Source organism: Chelonia mydas, chromosome 6 (assembly GCF_015237465.2).
Source record: "Chelonia mydas isolate rCheMyd1 chromosome 6, rCheMyd1.pri.v2, whole genome shotgun sequence".
NCBI classification, from domain to species: domain Eukaryota; kingdom Metazoa; phylum Chordata; order Testudines; family Cheloniidae; genus Chelonia; species Chelonia mydas.
Genome location: NC_051246.2, coordinates 2600563 through 2627154, shown reverse-complemented (window position 1 = coordinate 2627154; position 26592 = coordinate 2600563). Strand labels below are relative to the sequence as shown.

At 59.6% G+C, this 26592-nt stretch overlaps 2 protein-coding genes across 6 annotated transcripts; both read left to right on the top strand.

Moving 5' to 3' along the window:
• The first annotated feature begins 3088 nt into the window (after nucleotides 1-3088).
• Nucleotides 3089-17500, top strand: MAPK7 (mitogen-activated protein kinase 7). Of its 5 annotated transcripts, none has more exons than XM_043548483.1 (8): nucleotides 3089-3318; nucleotides 4155-4381; nucleotides 4614-4779; nucleotides 8247-9364; nucleotides 10817-11182; nucleotides 11255-12603; nucleotides 12782-12909; nucleotides 15163-17500. In XM_043548483.1, exons 2-8 carry the CDS (start codon nucleotides 4168-4170, stop codon nucleotides 15314-15316), a joined length of 3495 nt encoding a protein of 1164 aa, XP_043404418.1. In that variant the 5' UTR covers nucleotides 3089-3318; nucleotides 4155-4167; the 3' UTR covers nucleotides 15317-17500. The 5 variants fall into 5 exon arrangements, 4 of the variants coding, with proteins under 4 accessions (XP_043404418.1, XP_043404419.1, XP_037754626.1 ...); XR_006291489.1 differs by having other exon boundaries at nucleotides 3093-3318; nucleotides 10817-12603; nucleotides 15163-15375; nucleotides 15411-17500; XM_043548484.1 differs by having other exon boundaries at nucleotides 3094-3318; nucleotides 10817-11200; nucleotides 11393-12603.
• Nucleotides 17501-20819: 3319 nt separating this feature from the next.
• Nucleotides 20820-25756, top strand: LOC119566271 (zinc-binding protein A33). The gene is made up of 6 exons (XM_037898701.2): nucleotides 20820-21481; nucleotides 22931-23026; nucleotides 23143-23376; nucleotides 23533-23555; nucleotides 23730-23851; nucleotides 25180-25756. Exons 1-6 carry the CDS (start codon nucleotides 21086-21088, stop codon nucleotides 25722-25724), a joined length of 1416 nt encoding a protein of 471 aa, XP_037754629.1. The 5' UTR covers nucleotides 20820-21085; the 3' UTR covers nucleotides 25725-25756.
• Nucleotides 25757-26592: the final 836 nt, after the last annotated feature.

The window sequence follows — 26592 nt, the reverse complement described above, 5'->3', positions numbered from 1 at the left end:
CACCCACCCACCCACCCACCCACACCCACACACCCTGGCTAACAGCCAGAATCACACACACACAGACACACACCCCAGCTAACAGCCAGAATCTCACACACACACCCACCCCCACCGGCTAACAGCCAGAATCTCACACACACACACACACACCGGCTAACAGCCAGAATCACACACACACACACACACACACAGAGGCTAACAGTCAGAATCTCTCACACACACACAGGCTAATAGCCAGAATCTCACACACACACACACACACACACACATACACATCCACACCCACAGGCTAACAACCAGAATCACACACACACACACACCCACCCCCACCGGCTAACAGCCAGAATCTCACACACACACACACACACACACACACACACAGAGGCTAACAGTCAGAATCTCTCACACACACACAGGCTAATAGCCAGAATCTCACACACACACACACACACACACACACATACACATCCACACCCACAGGCTAACAACCAGAATCACACACACACACACACACACACCGGCTAACAGCCAGAATCACACACACACAGACACACACACCGGCTAACAGCCAGAATCTCACACACACACACAGGCTAACAGCCAGAATCACATACACACACACACACACGCACACATCCACACAGGCTAACAACCAGAATCTCACACACACACACAGGCTAACAGCCAGAATCACATACACACACACACATGCACACACCCACACAGGCTAACAACCAGAATCTCACACACACACACACCGGCTAACAGCCAGAATCACACCCATACACCCACACCCACAGGCTAACAACCAGAATCACACACACACACACAGGCTAACAACCAGAATCACACACACACACACATCCACCCCCACCGGCTAACAGCCAGAATCTCTCTCACACACACACACACCGGCTAACAGCCAGAATCACACACACACACACAGAGGTTCACAGCCAGAATCGTGCACACGCACCCTCACCCCACACCCATACACAGGCTAACAGCCAGAATCTCTCTCTCCCACGCACACGGGTTGACAGCCAGAATCACACCCACCCACACACAGGCTAACAGCCAGAATCTCTCTCTCTCTCACAGACACACATGCAGAGCCAGCCACAAACACACATGCACAAACATGCTTGTGAAGGGTCTCTCTGTCACACAAACAGCCAGATTTACACACACACACACATCCAGAGGCAGGTGATGAGCGGGAGCCGGAGGCACCCCCGCAGCCCAGCAGGGGGCAGCCCGGCACTCGCTGGCTCCCAGCCCCGGCAGGGCAGGGCGGGTCTGGTGGGGATAAGATGTGTTTACCCACCGCAAACTCTAGGGGTAGGGTTGCCAGGTGGCTGGTTTTCGACTGGAACGCCTGGTCAAAAAGGGACCCTGGCGGCTCCGGTCAGCACTGCTGACCGGGCCGTTAAAAGGCCGGTCGGTGGCGCAGCTGGGCTAAGGCAAGCTCCCCGAGTGCTCTGGCTCCATGCGGCTCCTGGAAGCAGTGGCATGTCCCCCCTCCAGCTCCTATGCATAGGGGCAGCCAGGGGGGTCCTCACGCTGCCCCTGCCCAAGCGCCGGCTCCGCAGCTCCCATTGGCCATGTAAGAGCCAGAGGCGGGACATGCCGTTGCTTCCGGGAGCTGCTTGAGGTAAGCGCTGCCTGGAGCCTGCTCCCTGACTCCCTCCCATGCCCCAACCCCCTGCCCCAGCCCTGATCCCCCTCCCGCCCTCCAAACCTAACCCGGAGCACCCTGCTGCACCGCAAACCCCTCATCCCCAGCTCCATCCCAGAGCCCACACCCCCAGCCGGAGCCGTCACACCTGCCTGCGCCCCAACCCCCTGCCCCAGGCCGGAGCCCCCTCCCACACGCTGAACCCCTCATCCCCAGCCCGGCACCCCAAACCCCTCATCCCCAGCCCCACCGCAGAGCCCTCACCCTCTCCTGCACCCCAACCCCCGCACGGCCCCAGCCCAGATCCCTCTCCCGCCCTCCGAACCCAGCCCGGAGCACCCTCCTGCACCCCAAACCCCTCATCCCCCGCCCCAGAGCCCACACCCCCAGCCAGAGCCTGCACCCCAACCCCCTGCCTCAGCCTGGATCCCCCTCCCACAACTCCTCATTTCTGGCCCCGCCCCGGAGCCTGCACCCCCAGCTGGAGCCCAAGCCCCTGCCCCAGCTGGGTGAAAATAAATGAAGTGGGGAGAGCAACGGACGTGTGTGTGTGTGTGTGTGTGTGTGTGGGGGGAATGAAGTGAATGAGGGCGGGGCCTCGGAGAGGGGGCGGGGCAGGGGACGGGGCAAAGGTATTCAGTTTTATGGGAGTAGAAAGTTGGCAACCTTATCTAGGGGTGACAATTCACTGCACCCTGGGGCTTCAAATGGATTGTCACTCCCCTCCCCCGCCCGCCCCGCAGCTGGGGAGAGAACCCAGGAGTCCTGGCTCCCAGCCCCCCCTGCTCTAACCCACCAGCCCCCACTCCCCTCCCAGAGTTGGGGAGAGAACCCAGGAGTCCTGGCTCCCAGCCTCCCCTGCTCTAACCACTAGACCCCACTCCCCTCCCAGAGCTGTTCCCACGGTCACTGGCCCTTTAATTTTTTTCATCCATAAAACGCTGGTTGGCCCTTTAAATCCCCCCCCCCTTCCATTGTTGCGCTCTGATTGGACAGGTTTAATGAGGAAGTAATCGCTGATTGGTTGAATTCCTGAAGTAGGCGAGCCGTGGAAAGGATTAATTTTCTCTTTCTGACCGGCTGGTTGGTCCATATAGCCGTCTCTTGATTGGCCAATTGTTGAGAGAGGGCGGGATTTAGGGAAGAACACAGCTCCACCTGCCTCAGCCTGAGCTTCCCATTTTCTGATTGGCTGGAAACTGCACGCATCCTCCCTGTGATTGGTCAAACTCTGCCAGAAGGCGGGACTTTGAGGAACATAACGCCGTTGCCATGCGCAGGGATTGGCCTCACGTCCTTCGCTCTCTGATTGGCTGCATTCTCACTGAGCTGATCTCTGATTTGCCGAATCTTTGTAGGGGCGGGAATTGCTTGCGGAAAGCGCCTCTCTCGGGCGAGGTCGCGCCCCTCCCAGTCTGATTGGCTGATAGTCACGGGACCCGCCGCCGATTGGCCCATCCACCAGAAGGGGGCGGGACTTGGTCCCGCCAAACACCTGCGCGCTTCTGAGGGCCCCGCCCCGGCCTCCAGTGTGCTTGGGCGGGAGCGGCGACATCCGGGCACTCGGGGACGGAGCAGGGAGCGGCGGACCCGAGAGGGAACCAGCCCGGGGCTGGCAGGGTCCCGGGCGCGAGCCGGTGAGAGGGACCGCGAGGCCCCGCCCCTCCGGGGACTCTCCGGCGCCCCGCCCCTTGCGGAGACCCCGCCCCCCTGGGGGGGCCGTTGGCTCCTCCCCATATGGGAGAGAGGCGCCGCCCGATCCCCGCCCCCGGCAGGGACCCCCCCCATAAGGGAAAGAGGCCCCGCCCTCTCCCCGCCCGGCCCCGCCCCCTGTCCCCGATGCCCCGCCCCTCCCTACCCGGCCCCGCCCCCTGTCCCCAAAGCCCCGCCCCCTCCTGGTCCTGCCTCTTCCCCTCCCCCGCCATGGCCGGTTGAGGCCCCGCCTCCCCCGCGCCCCCCATTTCCTGCCCCCTCCCGCACCCCCCCTCGTGCTGTCCCCTGCCCTCCCCCCCCCCCGGACTCCTGGGTTCTCTCCCCTGGAGCTACGGGGTGACTCGTCCCCGCCTCCCCTGCTCCTGCTGGGCCCCCCCCGTCCCCGGACTCCTGGGTTCTCTCCCCTGGAGCTACGGGGTGACTCGTCCCCGCCTCCCCTGCTCCTGCTGGGCCCCCCCCCATCCCCGGACTCCTGGGTTCTCTCCCCTGGAGCTACGGGGTGACTCGTCCCCGCCTCCCCTGCTCCTGCTGGGCCCCCCCCCATCCCCGGACTCCTGGGTTCTCTCCCCTGGAGCTACGGGGTGACTCGTCCCCCGCCTCCCCTGCTCCTGCTGGGCCCCCCCCCCATCCCCGGACTCCTGGGTTCTCTCCCCTGGAGCTACGGGGTGACTCGTCCCCGCCTCCCCTGCTCCTGCTGGGCCCCCCCCATCCCCGGACTCCTGGGTTCTCTCCCTGATCCCCCCCCGCCCTCCCTCGGCAGGGGAGCGGGCGCCATGGCGGAGCCGCGGAAGGAGGAAGAGGAGGAGGCCGAGGAGCGGGGCAAGCGGGAGCCGGCCCACCGAGCCACCGTCGCGGCCAAGAACCTGGCCATCCTCAAGGCCCGCTCCCTGGACGTCACCTTCGAGGTGGGGGACGAGTACGAGGTCATCGAGACCATCGGCACCGGGGCCTACGGCGTGGTCAGCTCTGCCCGCCGCAGATCCACAGGTCAGCTCGGACGCCTGGGTCCCATCCCCACTCCTGGGAGGGGCGTGGGGTCTAGTGGGTGGTGGGGGCTGGGAGCCAGGACTCCTGGGTTCTATCCTAAGTTCTGGGAAGGGAGTTAGGTCTGGGGGGTCAGCGCGGGGGGCAGGGAGCCAGGACTCCTGGGGTCCATAGGGGAGGGCTGTGCAGGGGATGCTGTCTCTGCTCTGACTCTCCCTGTGATGTTTGCCTCCAGGCCAGCAGGTGGCGATCAAGAAGATCCCCAACGCCTTCGACGTGGTGATGAACGCCAAGCGCACCCTCCGCGAGCTCAAGATCCTCAAACACTTCAAGCACGACAACATCATCGCCATCAAAGACATCCTGAAACCCGCCGTGCCCTATGACGACTTCAAATCCGTGTGAGCGCCTGCCCGGACGCCTGGGTCCTATCCCCAGCCCTGGGAGGGGAGTGGGGTCTAGTGGTTAGAATGGGGCGGGGGGGCTGGGAGGCAGGACTCCTGGGTTCTGACCCTGGCTTTGGAAGGAGAGTGGGGTCTAGTGGTTAGAAGTAGGTGGGGTTGGTAGCCAGAAGTATGGGGAATACTCAGGAAGAATTCGAAATGCTGGAAAATAAATATAACTATGACCTAGTTGGCATTACAGAGACCTGGTGGGATAATACGCACGACTGGAACATTGGTATAGACGGGTACAGCTTACTCAGGAAGGACAGGCAGGGAAAAACGGGAGGAGGTGTTGCCTTGTATATTAAAAATGCCTACACTTGGACTGAGGCTGAGATGGAAATAGGAGACAAACTTGTTGAAAGTCTCTGGGTAAGGATAAAAGGGGTAAAACCAAGGCTGATGTCATGGTTGGGGTCTACTACAGACCACCTAACCAGGAAGAAGAGACAGATGAGGCTTCTTTTAAACAGCTAACAAAATCATCCAAGGTCCAGGACTTGGTGGTGACGGGGGACTTCAACTACCCAGACATCTGTGGGGAAAATAACACCGTAGGGCACAGATTATCCAACAAGTTCTTGGACTGTATTGGAGACCATTTTTTATTTCAGACGGTGGAGAAAGCTACTAGGGGGGAGGCTGTTCTAGATTTGATTTTGACAAATAGGGAGGCGCTGGTTGAGAATTTGAAAGTAGAAAGCAGCTTGGGTGACAGTGATCATGAAATGATAAAGTTCATGATTCTAAGGAAGGGTAGGCGGGAGAACAGCACAATAAGACATTGGATTTCAAGAAGGCAGACTTTAGCAAACTCAGGGAGTTGGTAGGTAATACCCCATGGGAAGCAAGTCTAAGGGGAAAAACAATTGAAGACAGTCGGCAGTTTTTCAAGGAGACTTTATTAAGGGCACAAGAACAAACTATCCCACTGCGTCGGAAAGACGGGAAGTCTGGCAAGAGACCCCCCCCCCCCCCCGGCTTAACCAGGAGATCTTCGAGTGATCTAAACATAAAAAAAAAAAGAGTTCTACAAAAAGTGGAAACTCTGTCAAATTACAAAGGATGAATATAAACAAATAACACAAGCATGTAGAGACAAAATTAGAAAGGCCAAGGCACAAAATGAGATCAAACTAGCTAGGGACATAAAGGAAACAACAAAACATTCTACAAATACATTAGAAGCAAGAGGAAGACCAAGGACAGGGTAGGCCCGTTACTCAATGAGAGGGGAAAAATAATAACAGAAAATGTGGAAATGGCAGAGGTGCTTAATGACCTCTTTGTTTCGGTTTTCACCATGAAGGTTGGTGGCGATTGGACGTCTAACGTAGTGAATGCCTGTGAAAATGCGGTAGGACAGAGGCTAAAATAGGAAAAGAGGAAGTTAAAAATTACTTATACAAGTTAGATGTCTTCAGATCACCAGGGCCTGATGAAATGCATCCTAGACTACTCAAGGAGCTGACTGAGGAGATATCTGAGCCATTAGCGATTATCTTTGAGAAGTCATGGAAGAGGAGAGAGATTCCAGAAGACAGGAAAAGGGCAAATATAGTGACCATCTATAAAACCCGGGGAATTACAAACCAGTCATCTTAACTTGTGTACCCAGAAAGATAATGGAACAAATAATTAAGCAATCAATTTGCAAACATCTAGAAGATAATAAGGTGATAGGTAACAGTGAGCAAGGATTTGTCAGGAACAAATAATGTCAAACCAACCTGATAGCTTTCTTTGACAGGGTAACAAGCCTTGTGGATGGGGGGAAAGCAGTAGACGTGGTATATCTTGACTTTAGTAAAGCTTTTGATACTGTCTCCCATGACCTTCTCATAAACAAACTAGGGAAATGCAACCTAGATGGAGCTACTGTAAGGTGGGTGCAAAACTGGCTGGAAAACAGTTCCCAGAGAGTAGTTATCAGTGGTTCACAGTCATGGTGGAAGGGAATAACAAGTGGGGTCCCACAGGGATCGGTTCTGAGTCTGGTCCTGTTCAATATCTTCCTCAGTGATTTAGATCATGGCATAGAGAGTACACGTATAAAGTTTGCAGATGATACCAACCTGGGAGGGGTTGCAAGTGCTTTGGAGGATAGGATTAAAATCCAAAATGCTCTGGACAAACTGGAGAAATGGTCTGAAGTATATAGGATGAAATTCAGTGTACTCCACTTAGGAAGGAACAATCAGTTGCGCACACACACGGAATGGGAAATGACTGCTAGGAAGGAGGACTGCGGACAGGGATCTGGGGGGGTCAGAGTGGATCGCAAGCTAAATATGAGTCAACATTGTAACACTGTTGCAAAAAAAGCAAATATCCTTCTGGGATGTATTAGCAGGAGTGTTGTAAGCAAGACACGAGAAGTAATTCTTCTGTTCTGCTCAGCACTGATTAGGCCTCAGCTGGAGTATTGGGTCTGGTTCTGGGCGTCACATTTCAGGAAAGATGTGGACAAATTGGAGAAAGTCCGGAGACGAGTAACAGAAATGATTCAAGGTCTAGAAACCATGAACTGTGAGGGAAGAATGAAAGAACTGGGTTTGTTTAGTCTGGAGAAGAGAAGACGGAGAGGGGACGTGAGAACAGTTTTCAAGTGTGTAAAAGGTTGTTACAAGGAGGAGGAAGAAAAAGGGATCTCCTTAACCTTTGAGGCTAGGACAAGAAACAATGGGCTTACATTGAAGCTTGGGTGGTTTAGGTTGGACATGAGGAAGAACTTCCTACCTGTCAGGGTGGTTAAGCCCTGGAATAACTTGCCTAGGGAGGTTGTGGAATCTCCATCATTGGGGATTTTTAAGAGCCGATTGGACAGACACCTGTCAGGGATGGTCTAGATAATAGTCAGTTCTGCCATTAGTGCAGGGGACTGGACTAGATGACCTCCTGAGGTCCCTTCCAGTCCTATGATTCTGTGACTCCTGGGTTCTATCCCCAGCTATGGGAAGAGAGTGGGGTCTAGTGGGTAGAGCTAGGTGGGGTTGGTAGCCAGGACACCAACCTGGGGGGAGGGATAGCTCAGGGGTTTGAGCATTGGCCAGCTAAACCCAGGGTTGTGAATTCAATCCTTGAGGGAGCCATTTAGGGATCTGGGGCAAAAATTGGGGATTGGCCCTGCTTTGAGCAGGGGGTTGGATTAGATGACCTCCTGAGGTCCCTTCCAACCCTGATATTCTATGATTCTATACCCCCCAGCTCTGGGAGGGGAGTCGGGGGGCTGGGAGGTAGACTCCTGGGTTCTCTCCCTGGTTCTGGGAAGGAACTGGGGTCTAGTGGGTTAGAGCCAGGAGGCCTCGGAGCCCGGACCTCTGGGTTCTATAGGGAGGGGAGTTTAGCGAGTTAGCAGGGGTGGGGGCTGGGAGTCAGGACTCCTGGGTCCTCTCCCCACTGACCTCCCCATGCTCCGGCAGGTACGTGGTGCTAGACCTGATGGAGAGCGACCTTCACCAGATCATCCACTCCTCCCAGCCCCTCACGCTGGAACACGTCCGCTACTTCCTCTACCAGCTGCTCCGGGGCCTCAAATACATCCACTCGGCCAACGTCATCCACCGCGACCTCAAGCCCAGCAACTTGCTCATCAACGAGAACTGCGAGCTGAAGATCGGTGATTTCGGCATGGCCCGGGGGCTGTGCACCAAGCCGGACGAGTACAAATACTTCATGACGGAATACGTGGCCACGCGGTGGTACCGGGCCCCGGAACTCATGCTCTCCCTCCACGAATACACGCAGGCCATCGACATGTGGTCCGTCGGCTGCATCTTCGCCGAGATGCTGGGCCGCAAGCAGCTCTTCCCCGGGAAGAATTACATCCACCAGCTGCAACTGATCATGACGGTTCTGGGCACGCCGTCCGCCAAGGTGATCCACGCCATCGGGGCCGACCGGGTGCGCGCCTACATCCAGAGCCTGCCCTCCCGCCAGCCGGTGCCCTGGGAGAACCTCTACCAGCAGGCCGACCGCTCGGCCCTGGCGCTGCTGGCCAAGATGCTGCACTTCGACCCCCGGGAGCGGATCGCCGTGGCCGAGGCCCTCAAGCACCCCTTCGTGGCCAAGTACCACGACCCGGACGACGAGCCCGACTGCGTGCCCGCCTTCGATTTCGACTTCGACAAGCAGGTCCTCACCAAGGAGCGCATCAAGGAGGCCATCGTGGCCGAGATCCGCGACTTCCACGCGCGCCGCGAAGGGATCCGCCGGCAGATAAGTTTCAAGCCCGCCCTCCGGCCGGCCGCCACCCCCGCCCCCGCCGCCCCCTTGCGCTGCCAGGACGTGGACATGCCCAGCGCCGGATCCACCGGGGGAGACTACGCCATGGAGTCGCCAGCCCCCGGGGAAGTCCCGTACCCGCCGGAGACTATTGACCTGACCTCGCCCGGGGCTCCCCCGCAGCCCGAGGGGCCGGCCGAGGTAAAGGCTGAGCCGGAGGCAGCGCCGCCGAAGAGGGAGGGGGCCATCTCGGACGACACCAAGGCGGCGCTCAAGGCCGCCCTGCTGAAGTCGGCTCTGCGCAATAAGAACAAAGGTGAAAGGCCGTGATGCCTGGGTTCTCTCCTCCTCTGTGGGTGGGGAGTGGGGTCTAGTGGTTAGAGCGGGGAGGGCTGGGAGCCAGGAGTCCTGGGTTCTCTTCTCTCTGGGTGGGGAGTGGGGTCTAGTGGTTAGAGCGGGGAGGGCTGGGAGCCAGGACTCCTGGGTTCTATTTCTGATTTTCATAGAATCGGAGATGTGTAGGACCGGAAGTGACCTCGAGAGGTCATCTAGTCCAGTCCCCTGCACTCATGGCAGGGCTAAGTATTACCTAGACCATCCCTGACAGGTGTTTGTCCAACCTGCTCTTAAAAATCTCCAATGATGGAGACTCCACAACCTCCCTGGGCAATTTATTCCAGGGCTTCACCACCCTGACAGGTAGGAAGTTTTTCCTGATGTCCAACCTAAACCATCCTTGCTGCAATTAAGCCCATTGCGTCTTGTCCTATCCTCAGAGGTTAACGAGAACAATTTTTCATCCTCCTCCTTGTAACAACCTTGAAAACTGTCCTCATGCCCCCTCTCAGTCTTCTCTCCTGTAGACTCAACAAACCCAGTTTTTCCCTCACAGCTCCTGTTTTCCAGACCTTGAATCATTTCTGTTGCTCTTCTCTGGACTTTCTCCAATTTGTCCACATCCTTCCTGAAATGTGGCGCCCAGAACTGCACACAGTACTCCAGCTGAGTCCAGTTCCGCGTGGAGTAGAGCGGAAGAATTACTCCTCGTGTCTTGCTGACAACACTCCTGCTGATACAGCCCAGAAGGATGTTTGCTTCTTTTTTGCAACAGCGTGACACTGTTGACTCACACTTAGCTTGTGATCTGCTCTGGCCCGCAGATCCCTGTCCACAGTCCTCCTTCCCAGGCCGTCATTTCCCATTCTGTGTGTGCAACTGATTGTTCCTTCCTAAGTGGAGTCCTTTGCATTTGTCCTTATTGAATTCCATCCTATTGGCTTCAGACCATTTCTCCAGTTTGTCCAGAGCATTTTGAATTTTAATCCTATCCTCCAAAGCGCTTGCAACCTCCCAGTTGGGTATCGTCCGCAAACTTTATACGTGTACTCGCTATGCCATTATCTAAATCATAGAGGAAGATATTGAACAGAACCGGGCCCAGAACTGATCCCTGCGGGACCCCACTCGTTATGCCCTTCCAGCCTGACCGTGAACCACTGATAACTACTCTCTGGGAACTGTTTTCCAGCCAGTTTTGTACCCACCTTACAGTAGCTCCATCTAGGCTGTGTTTCCCTAGTTTGTTTAGGAGGAGGTTGTGCGAGACATTGTTTAGTGTTCTCTTGCTGGTTTCTTCCTGTCTCTGCCTTGCCTTGGATAGCAGGGGGCTGCGGGTCGGGAGGGAGGGGCACTGGCAGAGCTTGCGGGGGGGCAGGGCTGGGCTAGCAGGGGTCGGGAGTGAGCTGACTCCTCTCTGCTTTGTTCCCAGACACCCAGTGCTCCGTGCCGGAGCCCCAGGACGTGCGGAAGCCGGTGACGGCCCAGGAGCGGCAGCGGGAGCGGGAGGAGAAGCGGAAGCGGCGCCAGGAGCGGGCCAAGGAGCGGGAGAAGAAGCAGAAGGAGAAGGAGCGGAAGGAGCTGCGACGCGGGGACGTGCTGCGCGGGCTAGTGCTGAGCGAGAACGACCGCAGCCTCCTGGAGCGATGGACCAAGATGATTGACCGGAACCACCAGAAACCAGCTCACAATGGGCCCATGGACCATGGCCCAGCCGCGCCTGCCGGCCACGTTCCACCGGGAGCCACTGGCCACCTCCCAGCTGCACCTACTGGCCACCTCCCAGCCACGCCTGCTGGTCACGTTCCACCGGGAGCCGCCGGCCACCTTCCAACTGCACCTGCCGGCCACCTTCCAACCACGCCTGCTGGTCATGTTCCACTGGGAGCTGCTGGCCACCTCCCAGCCACCCCTCCTGGCCACCTTCGACCAGGAGCCACTGGCCACCTCCCAACCACTCCTGCTGGCCACCTTCAACCGGGAACCGCTGGCCACCTCCCAGCCACCCCTGCTGGTCACGTTCCACCGGGAGCCGCTGGCCACCTTCCAGCTGCATCTGCGGGCCACCTCCCAGCCACCCCTGCTGGCCATGTTCCACTGGGAGCCACTGGCCACCTCCCAGCCACCCCTGCTGGCCACCTTCGACTGGGAGCCGCTGGCCACCTTCCAGCCACCCCTGCTGGCCACCTTCAACCGGGAGCTGCTAGCCACCTTCCAGCCACCCCTGCTGGCCACCTTCAACCGGGAGCCGCTGGCCACCTTCCAGCCACCCCTGCTGGCCACCTTCAACCGGGAGCCGCTGGCCACCTTCCAGCCACCCCTGCTGGCCACGTTCTGCCAGGAGCTGCTGGCCACCTCCCATCCACTCCTGCTGGCCACCTTCAACCGGGAGCCGCTGGCCACCTTCCAGCCACCCCTGCTGGCCACGTTCTGCCAGGAGCTGCTGGCCACCTTCCAGCCACCCCTGCTGGCCACGTTCTGCCAGGAGCTGCTGGCCACCTCCCAGCCACTCCTGCTGGCCACATTCCATCGGGAGCCACTGGCCACCTCCCAGCCACCCCTGCTGGTCACGCTCCACCGGGTGCCGTTGGCCACCTCCCAGCCACGCCAGCCGGTCACGTCCCGGCCACATCAGATTTCTTGAGCTTCCCTGAGAAGGCACCAGCCGGTGGCGGCTCCAAACTCACCGTACTGCCGATAGTTGCGGATCCAGCCCACGCCTCGGCCCCCAACGTTGTCCAGTATTTCCCGGCCCCGCCCGGCCCCTTCCCTCCGGTTCTGGTGGCCCCCTCAGCTTGCCACAAAGCTCTGGCTAAACCCGAGTGCCTCCTGAGTGTCAAATACGCCCCGGGTCAGATCTTCCAGGCCCCCTTTGGCCTGGCGGGGATCAGTGCGTGGCCCGGTGTCCAGTGCCCAGAGAACTGGTCCGTGGCCGGGAGGCCAGCACCTGGGGAAGCCCCGACGACTCCTAGCGGGACACAGCCGCAAGAGGGGCCGTCAGTCCGCGCCGTAGGCAGCCTTGTGACACCAGGCAGGGAGGGCGTGGGGTTGGATCCGGCCGTCTTCCTGCAGGAGATGGGGAAGAGGGCTCCGGCTCCGGCAGTGGGAGGAGTCAAAGGGCCCGGCCAGCACCCGATCGCTATGGCCGCGTCGCCGGAAACCGCCCCCCCGGAGTCGCCTGACATCACCATGGTCACGCAGCAGCTTTCCAAGTCGCAGGTAACGGGGCCTTTCCCCTCTAGGGGGCGCCAGCGCTGATCCGGTGAGGTGGGCCCGGATGGGGCGTCTCCCTCTGTGCCGGGGAGCAGCTGGTCGGGCAGGATCCTGCCCCGGGTGGGGACGGGCGAGATGGGCCCTGGGGGGGTGCCACGCTCACTGTGTCTCGCTGCCATCGCAGGTGGAGGATCTCCTGCCGCCCGTCTTCTCGGTGACCCCCAAGGGCAGCGGGGCAGGCTACGGCGTGGGCTTTGATCTGGAGGAGTTCCTGAATCAGTCCTTCGACATGGTGGGGGAGAACAGGGACAGGTGAGAGGGCTGCACAGCAGGGACAGCTCCCCGCTGCGCTAACCACTAGATCCCACTGCCTTCCCAGAGCCGGGGAGAGAACCCAGGAGTCCTGGCTCCCAGCCCTTCCCCTGTGCTGATCCATTAGGTCCACTCATGGGGGTTCTTCTGGTGCCTTATGCTTTCTATAGGTCAGGCACTCCGGTTAGACTACATCTCCCATGATGCACTGTGGTTTTCCCCTTTGGCTGACCTGCCCCAGTGCATCCTGGGAATAGTGGCTGGGTTATCTCATTCTGCCTTCTGAGATGGGCTCCCTCATTGGACTGCATCTCCCACAGTGCACCATGATACCCCTCTCCGAGGAGGGAGGCGGTGCACCATGGGAGTCCCTGGCTGTTGTGCATCATGGGAGATGTAGTCTAGCTGGGGAGTCCTGCTCATGGCAAGAAGATATGCTCTCCCATGATGTGTTACCCGCACACTCTTGGGCACCCACCCTTTCCCAGTTCCTAGGGCTCTGGGCAAAAGCCACCTACCCCTATCCAGTCCTTAGGGCTCAGGGCCACCCATACCCAGTTCCTAGGGGGCCAGGGCATACTCTTCTGCAGGTTTGCGGGGTCTTTTACCAGTGAAGGAGCCTCACACAGTAATACCCTTATCCTCCATGTATTAACAGCTACCAGACCAGAATACATTACACCCGCCAAGCACACAATGCTCACCACTCCCCATAAGGCAGGCGGACTTTTCCCGGTGGCCAGCCAGGATCAGGTCATCCGGGGACTCCACCTTCTGCCCGCTGGGTGTTGAGGTCCGGCAGCTCTGATCTGGGGCTGTATCCTGGCGTATCCAAGAGCTTCCTTTTGGAGCCCAGTTTATATAGTGAAACTTGAGTCTTGCTTAGCTGTACCCTAACCAGCCGTTTTACGAAGGTACGGCAAACCAGTGTTTTTCACCAGCCCGTTCCAAAACAATTCTTTTACCCAATCATACCCACCGCCAAGGTTCCCTCGAATTTTTGACGTCCATGTGCGGAATGAGTTTTGTTAGGTGCACCAATATGGAGGTGAGGTCGGGCGGGGCTGAGGGGTTCGGAGAGGGAGGGGGCTCAGGGCTGGGGCAGGGGGTTGGGGTGCAGAGGGGTGTGGGTTCTGGGGTCAGGGATGAGCGGTTTGGGGTGCAGGAGGGGGCCCAGGGCTTGGCCAGAGGGTTGGGATATGTGTGGGGGGGTGAGGGCTCTGGCTGGGGGGTACAGGCTCTGGGGTGGGGCCAGGGATGAGGGGTCCGGGAGGGGTCTCAGGGCTGGGGCAGAGGGTTGGGGTGAGGGATGAGGGGTTTGGGGTGCGGGAGAGGGCTCAGGGCTGGGGCAGAGGGTTGGGGTGTGGGGCGGTGCAGGCTCTGGGGTGGGGCTCGGGATGAGTTTGGGGTGTGGGAGTGGTTCAGGCAGAGGGTTGGGGTGCAGGTGTGAGGGCTGTGGGTTCGGGCCAGGGATGAGGGGGTTGGGGTGCGGGAGGGGGCTCAGGGCTAGGGCAGAGGGCTAGGGTGCCGGGGGGTGAGGGCTCTGGCTGGGGGTATGGGCTCTGGGGTGGGGCCGGGGATGCAGGGTTTGGGGTGCAGGAGGGGGCTCAGGGCTAGAGCAGAGTGTTGGTGATCGGGGGGTAAGAGATCTCCCTGGGGGTGAGGGCTGTGGGGTGGGGCCAGGGATGAGGGGTTCGGGGTGCGGAGGGGTCTCAGGTCTGGGGCAGAGGGTTGGGGTGTGGGGGGGATGAGGGCTCCGGCAGGAGGTGCGGGCTCTGGGGTGGGGCTGGGGATGAGGGGTTTGGGGTGCAGGCTGCCCCGGGGCTGCGGCGGAGAGAGAGGACTCCCCCCAGCCCTCTCTCCCCGCCACAGCCCTGCGCGCCCCCTGCCTCTCTCCTTTCCAGTCCCGGCCCCTGTGGCCGCGCGGCTTAGGGGGAACTGAGCCCACCACCTGAGCTGGTTTACACCTTGCCAAACGAGTTCTGTAACTGACCGAACCAATCAAAGAACCAGACCGAGACCCGGCTCGGACCTTACAGATGCTCAGCCAGAAGGGAGATCCTGCGGCATCATGGGAGATGTAGTCAGGCTAAGGCCCCGGAGCGACAACTTCCATGAGGCTCTGCAGCAACGTTGGGTCACGGATTCGAGTCCTTCCCGGGGTCCCCCTGGGAGAGCGCTGGGGGTTCTTACCCGGCCTGGCCCGACGTCCGTCTGTCTGATCTCTCTCTTTGTCTTCTTCCTCCCCACCAGCCAGGGCGATTCGGCCCCTCTCTCGGCCTCCCTGCTGGCTGACTGGCTCGAAGTCCATCGGATGAACCCCGCCGATATGGAGTCCCTCCAGCAGGAGCTGCAGCTGGGCTCTCCCATGATCCTCTCCGACATTCCCGACCTCCAGGACGCCTGAGGCTGAGATCTCAGCTCCCTTGTGCCTCCCCTCCCCATGGGGGGCGAGGGTGGGGCCAGGACCAACTCCCCTCTTCCCTTCCCCCTGGGGTCAGGACCGGCTGCGCATCAGGGTCTTGATGGGGCAAGCAAGTAGACACTTCCCCCTCGCGATCGCCTGGGTCCCGTCGCTGGTTTTGCCTGCTGTCCCGTCAGGTCTCATGTACAGTTAGGCGGAGTCAGGAGGGCTCCCCGCATGGCTGGGAGAGCTTGACCCTACTCTAGCAGGCACTGTGCTGCGGGGCAGGGGCTCACTAGGGGGTGCTGGGCCCTGGGAATCAGTGCTGGCCCCGATGTCCCAGAGCGCCGCCAGGGGGTGCTGCATTGCAGTGTGGGTGTGTGTTGATTTCCTTCCTGACCCCTCTGAGTTGCCCTGGAGCATGAGCGTGGCTCACCTGTCCCTGACTCTTACTAAGCCGAGCTGCCTGGGGACTCCCCGCCCTGGGTGGAATGGGCCAGCGCTCCTGAGGCCTCGGTTTGATCCCCGCCCACGCCACAGTGTCGGGGACTTAGCCCGGGCTTGATCCCATGGGATGTGAATCATCATCCTGCTGCATCAGTCCCCTGTCATTTCCCTTCTCCTCACTCCTACCTCTGTCTCCCTCCTCTAACTCTGATTTCTCATCCCCTCCCGTAATACCCGGCTTGCCCGCCCGCTGATTTAGGCACTTAGGATCCAGATCCTTACAGCTATTTAAACACCTGACTCCGACCAGGATCTAGGTCTTTAGGAGCACAAATTTTCCCAGAAGTCAGTAGGGTTTAGGATCCTAATGGCCTGGATCGCTGTGGGATTCAGGAGCCTAAATCCTGTTAGCCGTTTGGATGGTATCTCTTCTTGCGTAAATCTAATTCACACTCCCTTCAGTAAACATGGAGAACAATTGACCGCTGTCCTCATTGTAACCGCTCTCAACATCTTTGAAGACTGTTCTCCGGTCTTCCCTCTGTTTTCTTTTCTCTAGACTAACCATGCCGGTTTTTTAACCTTTCCTTGTAGGTCAGGTTTCCAAACCTTCGATCACTTTTGTTTCTTTCCTCTGGACTCTGTCTGATTTCTCCACATCTTTCGTAACGTGGCATCTGGAATTGGACACGCTACTCCAGCTGAAATACACCCCGTTAATACACCCCGTTAATACACCCCGGATGACATTAGCTTTTCTCGCCACTTCCATTTAGAGGTGAGTAACATTTTCAGCTACAAACCCCCGCAAATTCGGTGTACCCGAAACCTTTCAAAGAGATGTCCTTGGTTTTGCTGAATTGTTTTGGTTGAAAAACCAGCCAAAAAACTCCAAGGAAAATAAAAAAAATTGACACCTTAGGGCTAAAACGTTTTTCATTTTTTCAATTCCAAATTTAATATCATGAAAAAAAAAAAAGAAAACCAGAAAACAGTAGAAACCTTTTGTTTTGGCACTTTCAGAAGTGTCGCGTTTTCTCTTGGAAGCGGCTGGTCATACAGAAATTTGCCTGTAACTTAAGTTTTAAAATAGGGAAAATGTAAAAAACAGCTCAAAATATTTAGTTTGGCTGGAAACAGATCTTTTTCCCTTTTTGATTTGCCTGGCGTTTTTAAAAATTGCCATTCCTCTTTGACCCCAAATTCTTCTTCTTCTTATTCTTTTGCAAAGAACTGAAAACTCCATTATTTGTCCAACTTAATTCCACCAGTTTACTCTGGTCCCCACTCTGCATTGAATCTAATCTCCAGTCCCCTCTTTACTTTTCGAATACAATCCCCATTCTCATTGTTTAAACCTGTCTAATCTAATCCCCACTCAGTGTCTCGTGTAATATCTATTCTCTTTTTTATCTACCTAATTTATCCCCCACTTTGGGTCTAATACAGTCTAGTCTCCTTTTTACCTGCCTAATCTAATCTCATTATCAAATCTAATCCCTAAAAGATGCTCAGAACATTTTTTATCAAAACAACTGGTTTTCATGTTAAAAAAAAGCCATTTTGACAACACCGGATCCCCCCCCGCAAATGGTATCATGTCAATTCCATTTTGTTTATTTTATTTGAACCTGTCACACATTTCAATATTTCATTCGCAAACCACTTTTCGTTTTGCTGATTTATTTTATACCAAAAACCAAAGAAATTCCTAAATGTTTTGAATGAACCAAAGTGAAACATTTTAACCCCAAATTAACTGTTTTGTTTGCAAAAAATCTTGCAATTTTGGGGTGAAAAAAAATCTCAACGTTTTCCAGGGAATGGAAAATCCGTTTTCCGATCCACTCTCCTAATCCCCAGCGCGCATCTAATCTAATTCCCGATCTGTGTCTAATCTAATCCCCAATCTCTTTCATTTTCCTGTTTTATGCAGTCCCACTACCTGCTGTCATCTAATCCCCAGTCTTCTCAAATTCCCCCAGGGCTCAGTGGTGGAGCAGAGAATCAAATCCAGGCACCCGGAAGCAGGTGCTTTACCCGATCCGCACACACGTAGGTGCCCTGGAGCACCCACGGAAAAAATTTAGTGGGTGCTTAGCACCCACTGGCAGCCAGCTCCCCAACGCCTCCTGCGGCCCGGCCGATCAAGTCCTGCCCCTCCCTCCCAGCGCCTCCTGCCCGCTGCGATCAGCTGTTCTGCGGCATGCAGGAGGTGCGGGAGGGGAGGAGCAGGGACCGGGCGTGCTCGGGGGAGGGGCGGGGTGGGGGTTTGGGGGAAGGGGTGTAGTGGGGGTTGAACACCCCCCAGGGAAAGGAGGAAGCCGGTGCCTGTGCGCACACCCCCCGTATTGCCCGGTTGCCGCCTCCCCGGGGAGCCCCGGTTTCTCCGGAGGAGGGTTAGTTTTGACTGGTCCGTTGTGTTCCTCTCTGTCCCTGGGGCATTACTGGCCTAAGCCCGCAGGGGGCAGAGCGGGCCGGGGCTGTAGGATGGAGGCAGTTTTGTTTTGCTGGGGAGGGGCAGGGCCATGGGGTCGACTTTCCCCAGCGGCGTCCCCAGTCCTCTCCTGGGAGATCGGGCGTCACGGCGCGCCTACCTCGAAAACGAGCCGGCCAGGACCCCGGCAGGCTCAGCTGGGGGCTTTCGCGTTCTGCCCCAGCCTTTGCAGCCCAGACACCGGGGTTTGAGGGAGGGGAACGTGGGCTTTTCGCCGCCGAAATGCCGGGAGCGGAAGAATGGGAGTTGAGATCCTATGAGGCCCCGGACAGCTGGGACTCTGTGGTTAGGGGGATGGGGCGGGGGGTAAATTTGGGGTCCTGCAAGGCCGCTTACAGCCAAAATACCGTGGCTAGAGGGCTGGGGAACTAAGCCCCCGAACAGGCTTCCCGCAGCCCCATTGGCTGCTCTAGCCTGGCTATTTTTGCAGGGGTTTTGCAGGCGTGCCTCAGAAGTGTTTTAGCCCAGGAGTTGGTCCCTAGCCTGGGTCCCGGTTCACTGGAGCCAGTTGCGTGTGTGTGTGTGTGTGTGTGTGTGTGTGTGTGTGTGTGTTTGTGTTTCTCTCCAAGCGGTTGTGTTTTTTATTGTAACACTTTCGGCATTTAAACTTTCGATAAATGATTTTAAAAAATCCCGAAGCGCGGTGTCTGAAGGATTGCTTGAGGCCACCCCTGAGACTGGGGCGCCGGGCGCTGTGCCCTGCCGGGCTGGGGGGCTGCCCAACCCCCCTGGCTGAGATCGGGGGGGCCATGTTGGGCCGGGTGCTGCATGGACCCAATCAGAGGCAGTCCCTGCCCCCAAAGAGCTCGTAGTCTGAAAGCAGGATTGTTCTGCTTTACAGCTGGGGAAGCAAGATCAGAGAAATGAAGTGGCCCGGTAAGGCTGTTTGTGGCAGAACTGGGAATGGAACCCAGGAATCCTGGCTCCCATCCGCCCCCGCCCTCCAACCACTAGACCCCTCTCTGAGCCAGGGAGAGAACCCAGGAGTCCTGGTTCCCAGCTCTAACCCAGTAGACCCCACTCCCCTCCCACAGTTGGGGAGAGAACCCAGGAGTCCTGGCTCCCAGCACCCCCTTCTCTAACCCACTAGACCCCACTCCCTTCCCCGAGCTGGGGAGAGAACCAGGAGTCCTGGCTCCCAGCTCTAGCTCAGTAGACCCCACTCTCCTCTCTGAGCCAGGGAGAGAACCCAGGAGTCCTGGCTTCCAGCCCCCCACTCTAACCACTCAACCCCTCTCTGAGCCAGGGAGAGAACCCAGGAGTCCTGGCTCCCAGCTCTAACCCACTAGACCCCACTCCCCTCCCAGAGCTGGGGAGAGAACCCAGGAGTCCTGGCCCCCAGGGTCTAACCCCCACTGATACGTGCTTCCTTAAGTGCATGGGTTACAGGGAGGCAGGAGATCCCAGATGCTCTATGGTCTCCGCAGGGTGGCCAGCACTAGCCCTGGGGCAAGGAGGTAGGATGTGTGTGTGGGGGGGGCAGGAGCAGTGTGTGTGTGGGTCGCTAGAAGGGACATGAAGGGCAGGATTCCCAGCGCTGATGGCGTGAGCCGTTCCCCAGCTGGATCCTAGTGACAAAGGGGGCCAGGGAAACTAGCCAAAGAGGTTGAAAGGCGCCGGGTTCAGCCTACCCCTTGCCCAGCTGCCTCCTGGTCACCGCAGTGGGCTCCACGCCAGGGGTGGCTCCATCTCCGTGCCCGTCGAGCTGGTCCCATGTGGCGTTGCCATGTGGCTGCGTTCCATGCAGCTGGTACCAAGCGGCCCCAACCCCAGAGCTGGCTGCATTTCAGCCTCTTTGGGAAGTGCGGCAATCCGAATAGAACTGCGCCCGAAAGCCCCGGCGTGAGACTGTGCCCGGAGCTGCGCAAACGCAGCTTTGTTCCCAAGGACGGAGATCAGCGCAGCCACCGTGGGGAGAGCGCCCCCTAGCGCTGTCCTGGGGCATCGGGGCCGGCCCTGGCTGCCTGGGGAGAGCGCCCCCTGCTGATCCCCCGCTCTCTGCAGCACAGTGCCCCCTAGCGCCGCACTGGGGCCTCGAGGCCGGCCCTGGCTGCCCGGGGAGAGCGCCCCCTGCTGATCCCCCGCTCCCTGCAGCACAGCGCCCCCTAGCGCCGCACTGGGGCATCGGGGCCGGCCCTGGCTGCCCGGGGAGAGCGCCCCCTGCTGATCCCCCACTCCCTGCAGCACAGCGCCCCCTAGCGCCGCACTGGGGCATCGGGGCCAGCCCTGGCTGCCCGGGGAGAGCGCCCCTTGCTGAGCCCCTGCCCTATATACACCTTAACTCCTGAGTCCCCAGTTGCGCCATGAGGTCAAGTCAGAGGCCCGTCAGCGGGATAATTGGGCTGCTCACAGAGGAGTCAGGCCCAGGGGAGATGAGCTCATGCGGGAGGCTCCCCCGGGCATGAGCCATCAGTAACTGTGCGAAAACCACTAGATCCCGCCCCTCCCAGAGCCGGGGAGAGAACCCAGGAGTCCTAGCCCCCAGCCCCCCCGTTCTAACCCACTAGACCCCACTCCCCTCCCAGCGCTGGGGAGAGAACCCAGGAGTCCTGGCCCCCAGCCCCTCGTGCTCTAACCCACTAGACCCCACTCCCCTCCCAGAGCCGGGGAGAGAACCCAGGAGTCCGGGCTCCCAGCCCCCCACTCGAGGAACCGGTTTGGCCGGTGCTGTCCACACCCCGCCTGCTGTGGAATGCCAGGTGCCGGGGGGCAAGTACGGGTCTGGGCAGGGCTCGGGCATCCGGAGAGGGGCACAGACGCCCGCAGAGAGCGCCGGGGAGAGCGAGGCAGAGCCCCCGACGGAGGAGTACAAGGATCGCCCCAGCCCCATGGCCAGCGACCCCCCGGCCGAGCTTCACTGCCCCATCTGCCTCGAGCTCTTCGTGGGGCCCGTCATGCTGGAGTGCGGGCACAACTACTGCCAGGGCTGCCTCACCCGCTACTGGGGGGAGCCCCCGGCCCAGCCAGGGGAGGCCGCCCCCTGCCGCTGCCCGGAGTGCCGGCGCCCCGCGCCCGGGGGCAAGTACGTGCCCAACCGCGCCCTGGGCCAGCTGGCAGACAGGGCCCGGGAGAGCGCCCCCGCCCAGGAGGGGCCGGCGGCCGGCGAGGAGCTGCGGGGGGAGCCGCTGTTCTGCATGGACCATGGCAGCCTCACGAGGGCGCTGGACACCGAGCACTGGGGGCACCGTTGTCTCCCGCTGGACGAAACCATGCAGCATTATAAGGTCAGTCGGGGGCGCCGGGCTGCGGGGTGGGGGGGCGGGCTGGGTAGAGGGGCGCTGCACTGCAGGGCTCAGTAGGGGGCACTCTCCCCTGGCAGTCAATGCGGCACTAGGGGGCGCTGTGCTGCATTATCCGGTGGTGTTGGTTTCCTTCCTGACCCCTACGAGGCATCTCACCTGCTGCCCTGAAGCATGAGCATGGACCAGCCGTCTCTGCCCCTAACTAAGCCACGGAGCCTTACGTAGACCTGGAGGTGGATGCTACGTTCCCAGTCAATCCCGGTGGGATATTACCCAGGATCCCAGCTTGACGGGGCCTAATGGCCTTCCTGTGGCTCCGGTGTTTTAACGCAGAGTGGGCAGTGATCTGGAGGATGGGGTGGATTGCACCCTCAGCAAGTTTGCAGGTGACACTGAACAGGGAGGAGAGGTAGATACGCTGGAGGGTAGGGAGAGGATACAGAGGGACCTAGACAAATTAGAGGATTGGACCAAAAGAAATCTGATGAGGTTCAACAAGGACAAGTGCAGAGTCCTGCCCTTAGGACGGAAGAATCCCATGCACCGCTACAGACTAGGGACCGAGTGGCTCGGCAGCAGTTCTGCGGAAAAGGACCTAGGGGTTACAGTGGACGAGAAGCTGGATATGAGTCAACAGTGTGCCCTTGTCGCCAAGAAGGCCAATGGCATTTTGGGCTGTATAAGTAGGGGCATAGCCAGCAGATCGAGGGACGTGATCATTCCCCTCTATTCGACATTGGTGAGGCCTCATCTGCAGTACTGTGTCCAGTTTTGGGCCCCACACTACAAGAAGGATGTGGAAAAATTGGAAAGAGTCCAGCGAAGGGCAACAAAAATTATTAGGGGACTGGAACACATGACTTATGAGGAGAGGCTGAGGGAACTGGGATTGTTTAGTCTGTGGAAGAGAAGAATGAGGGGGGATTTGATAGCTGCTTTCAACTCCCTGAAAGGGGGTTCCCAAGAGGATGGATCTAGACTGTTCTCAGTGGTGGCAGATGACAGAACAAGGAGTAATGGTCTCAAGTTGCCGTGGGGGAGGTTTAGGTTGGATATTAGGAAAAACTTTTTCACTAAGAGGGTGGTGAAACACTGGAATGCGTTACCTAGGGAGGTGGTGGAATCTCCTTCCCTAGAAGTTTTTAAGGTCAGGCTTGACAAAGCGCTGGCTGGGATGATTTAATTGGGGATTGGTCCTGCTTCGAGCAGGGAGTGGGACTAGATACCTCCTGAGGTCTCTTCCAACACTGACACCCCAGACTATCCAGAACCTCCCGCCCCAGAGCTGGCTGCATCTCCGCGCCGGGCGAGCCATCCCTGTGCAGCGTTGTGTGCAGCCATTCTCCAGCTGCGCCGCCCCAGAGCTGGCTGCATCTCTGCGCCGGGCAAGCTCGTTTTTTCGGACTCATCCCCAGGTTTCTGTCCATCCAGGAGATTTTAACCGTGTCACAGACCTCGCTGGAGGCCAGGATCCAAGCGGCGAAGTCTCTGCAGGAGCAGAGAGCTCAGAAAGCTCCTGAAATTGCAGTAAGTTCAAACCCACGACCCGCCCCTGGGTGCTGACTGCCAGGCCCCCCCCAGCACGGCTGGTGCCCCTCACTCCTGACCCGCAGCCCCCCGCTAGCCCAGCCCTCTCTCCCCAGGCCCAGCGTCTCCGCCTGGAGCAGCATCTGTCCTCCCAGTTCATCGAATTGCACCAGTGGCTGCAGCAGAAGGAGTCGGCCCTGAGGCGGGAGCTGAGGCGGGAAGAGGAGCTTTTGCTGAGCGAGCTGGAGACCAGCCAGCGAAATGCCCAGGAGCTCGTCCGCAGCTCGGGGGGGCAGATCGCTGCCATCCAGGCCCGGCTGGCGGAAGAGGACGCGGGCACCTTCCTGAAGGTAAATGTACCCGCAGCCCCCCCGCTCTGCCGGGGCCCCTCACTCCTGACCTGCAGACCCAGCTCCCCCCACACTGCCGGGGCCCCTCGCTCCCGACCCGCAGCCCCCTGCCCACTCCGTGTCTGCATCTCTCACGTCTACTTTCTCTTTTCACAGGACATCAAAAGCTTCCTGGAAAAGTGAGTGTCCCAGACACCCCCCGCCTCCCCCCCCGCCCCGGTATCCTGGGATAATCACCCTGCTGGGGTGTCTCCTGCCCTGCCGGGGAAGAGGGGCCTGTGCCAGGCCTCTCCACTAGGGCTCAGCCCGTCTGTGTCCTCATCACCCCTTTGCTTCTTGCCTCCCCACCCCAGGTATTGCCCCGGGGAGGAAAAAGGGGTTCAGCTGCCTGCACCCCGAGATTTCAGCCTGGGCCAGTTCAAGGGGCCCATCCAGTACATGGTGTGGAGGGAAATGAAATCCGCCCTGAGCCTCTGTAAGTGACTCCCCACCCCAGTCCCCTCCTCGCTGGCTGCATCGGGAGTGGGGGTGCTTGGCGCTGGGGGGAGAGGGGTCTGGACCAAGGGGCGTGTCTCTGGGATCAGGGCAGGGCCGTGGGCGGGGTCTGGACAGAGGGGCGTGTCTCTGGGATCAGGGCGGGGCCGGGGGCGGGGTCAGGACAGAGGGGCGTGTCTCTGGGATCAGGGCTGGGCCGTGGGCGGGGTCTGGACAGAGGGGTGTGTCTCTGGGATAGGGGTGGGGCTGTGGGTGGGGTCTGGACAGAGGGGCGTGTCTCTGGGATCAGGGCAGGGCCGTGGGTGGAGTCAGGACAGAGGGGTGTGTCTCTGGGATCAGGGCTGGGCTGTGGGCGGGGTCTGGACAGAGGGGTGTGTCTCTGGGATAGGGGTGGGGCTGTGGGTGGGGTCTGGACAGAGGGGCGTGTCTCTGGGATCAGGGCAGGGCCGTGGGTGGAGTCAGGACAGAGGGGCGTGTCTCTGGGATCAGGGCTGGGCCGTGGGCAGGGTCTGGACAGAGGGGTGTGTCTCTGGGATAGGGGTGGGGCTGTGGGTGGGGTCTGGACAGAGGGGCGTGTCTCTGGGATCAGGGCGGGGCCGTGGGCGGGGTCAGGACAGAGGGGCGTGTCCCTGGGATAGGGGTGGGGCTGTGGGTGGGGTCTGGACAGAGGGGCGTGTCTCTGGGATCAGGGCGGGGCCGTGGGCGGGGTCTGGACAGAGGGGCGTGTCTCTGGGATCAGGGCTGGGCTGTGGGCGGGGTCTGGACAGAGGGGTGTGTCTCTGGGATGGGGTGGGGCTGTGGGTGGGGTCTGGACAGAGGGGCGTGTCTCTGGGATCAGGGCGGGGCCGGGGGCGGGGTCAGGACAGAGGGGCGTGTCCCTGGGATAGGGGTGGGGCTGTGGGCGGGGTCTGGATAGAGGGGGCGTGACTCTGGTGTCCAGGGTGGAGATGTGGGTGGGGTCTGGACAGAGGGGCGTGTTTCTGGAATGGGGTGGGGCTGTGGGTGGGGTCTGGACAGAGGGGCGTGTCTCTGGGATAGGGGCAGGGCTGTGGGCGGGGTCTGGATAGAGGGGGCATGATTCTGGCATCCAGGGTGGAGATGTGGGTGGGGTCTGGACAGAGGGGCGTGTTTCTGGGATCGGGGCAGGGCTGTGGGCAGGGTCTGGACAGAGGGGCGTGTCTCTGGGATCGGGGGGGGCGGACCTATGGCTTGTTCACTCCCCCTGCTCCGGTTTAGAGGGGCTGTCTCCAGGGCAGGGGGGCCCTTCCCCTGGTACCGAGAGCTCACCCCTTTCTCCCCCCCCAACAGCTCTGCCCTCCATCACCCTGGACCCGGCCACCAACCACCCCAACCTGCTGCTGTCGCCCGACCTGCTGGCCGTCCGGCTGGTGGACGAGCCCCAGGACGAGGCGCTCGAGGGGCCCGAGCGCTTCAGCAAGAGCGTGTGCGTGCTGGGCTCGGCCAGCTTCACCTCGGGCCGCCACTACTGGGAGGTGGAGGTGGGGGACAAAACCAGCTGGGAAATCGGCCTGGCTCGGGCCTCGGTCAACCGGCAGGAGGCCAAGGTGATGCTCAAGCCGGCCAATGGCTACTGGGCCGTCTGGCTCCGCAACGGGGCCGACTACAAGGCCCTGGACTCCCCCTCCCGGCACCTGGCGCTCACGGCCAAGCCCCGGCGGGTGGGGGTGTATCTGGACTACGAGGGGGGGCAGGTGTCGTTCTACGATGCGGCCGCCATGACCCACCTCTACACCTTCTCCGACGCCTTTGCCGAGCCCCTCTACCCCATGGTGGGCCCCGGGGTCAACAAAGACGGGCTCAATGCAGAGCCCCTCAGGCTGGTGGAGCTATAGCCGGGGCCGAGACCTGGCACTGGGCACCAGTGTGGCGCTGGGGGGGGGGGCGCCATGCTGCAGGGAGTGGGGCGAAGGGTCAGCGGGGGCGCCGTGCTGCAGGGAGTGGGGGCGAGGGGTCAGTGGGGGGCTCTGAGCTGCAGGGAGTGGGGCGAGGGGTCAGGGGGGGCTCTGAGCTGCAGGGAGTGGGGCGAGGGGTCAGTGGGGGCTCTGAGCTGCAGGGAGTGGGGCGAGGGGTCAGTGGGGGGCTCTGAGCTGCAGGGAGTGGGGCTCGGGGGTCAGTGGGGGGCTCTGAGCTGCAGGGAGTGGGGCTCGGGGGTCAGTGGGGGGCTCTGAGCTGCAGGGAGTGGGGCTCGGGGGTCAGTGGGGGGCTCTGTGCTGCAGGGAGTGGGGCTCGGGGGTCAGTGGGGGGCTCTGTGCTGCAGGGAGTGGGGCTCGGGGCTCAGTGGGGGGCTCTGTGCTGCAGGGAGTGGGGCTCGAGGCTCGGTGGGGGGCGCTGTAACCTTTCTCGCTTCGATGATTTTGCATGGTAAGGTGCTATTCAGGACCTATATTGATTGATTTTCAATTAATAAAGAGCTGGTGTGTCCGGTATCACCCTCCCCCATTACTGCCCATCCACAACCCCACTTCGGTCCGGGCTGGCGCGTTCCCCGGCCACCCATCCCAATCGCCCGGCACGTCAACGACCCACATCCACGAGAAAAATGTCAAGGCCTTTATTACACAGGAAAAAACTTTCAATAAACTTTACACATCTCGCTTGGTGCCTGCCTCTCTTTTTGCCTCGATTTTATTTGCCCAACAGACTCAAAATCCCTCTTTGCTCCTCGCCAGAGAAAGAATTTCCTTTCTGCAAACCCTCTAA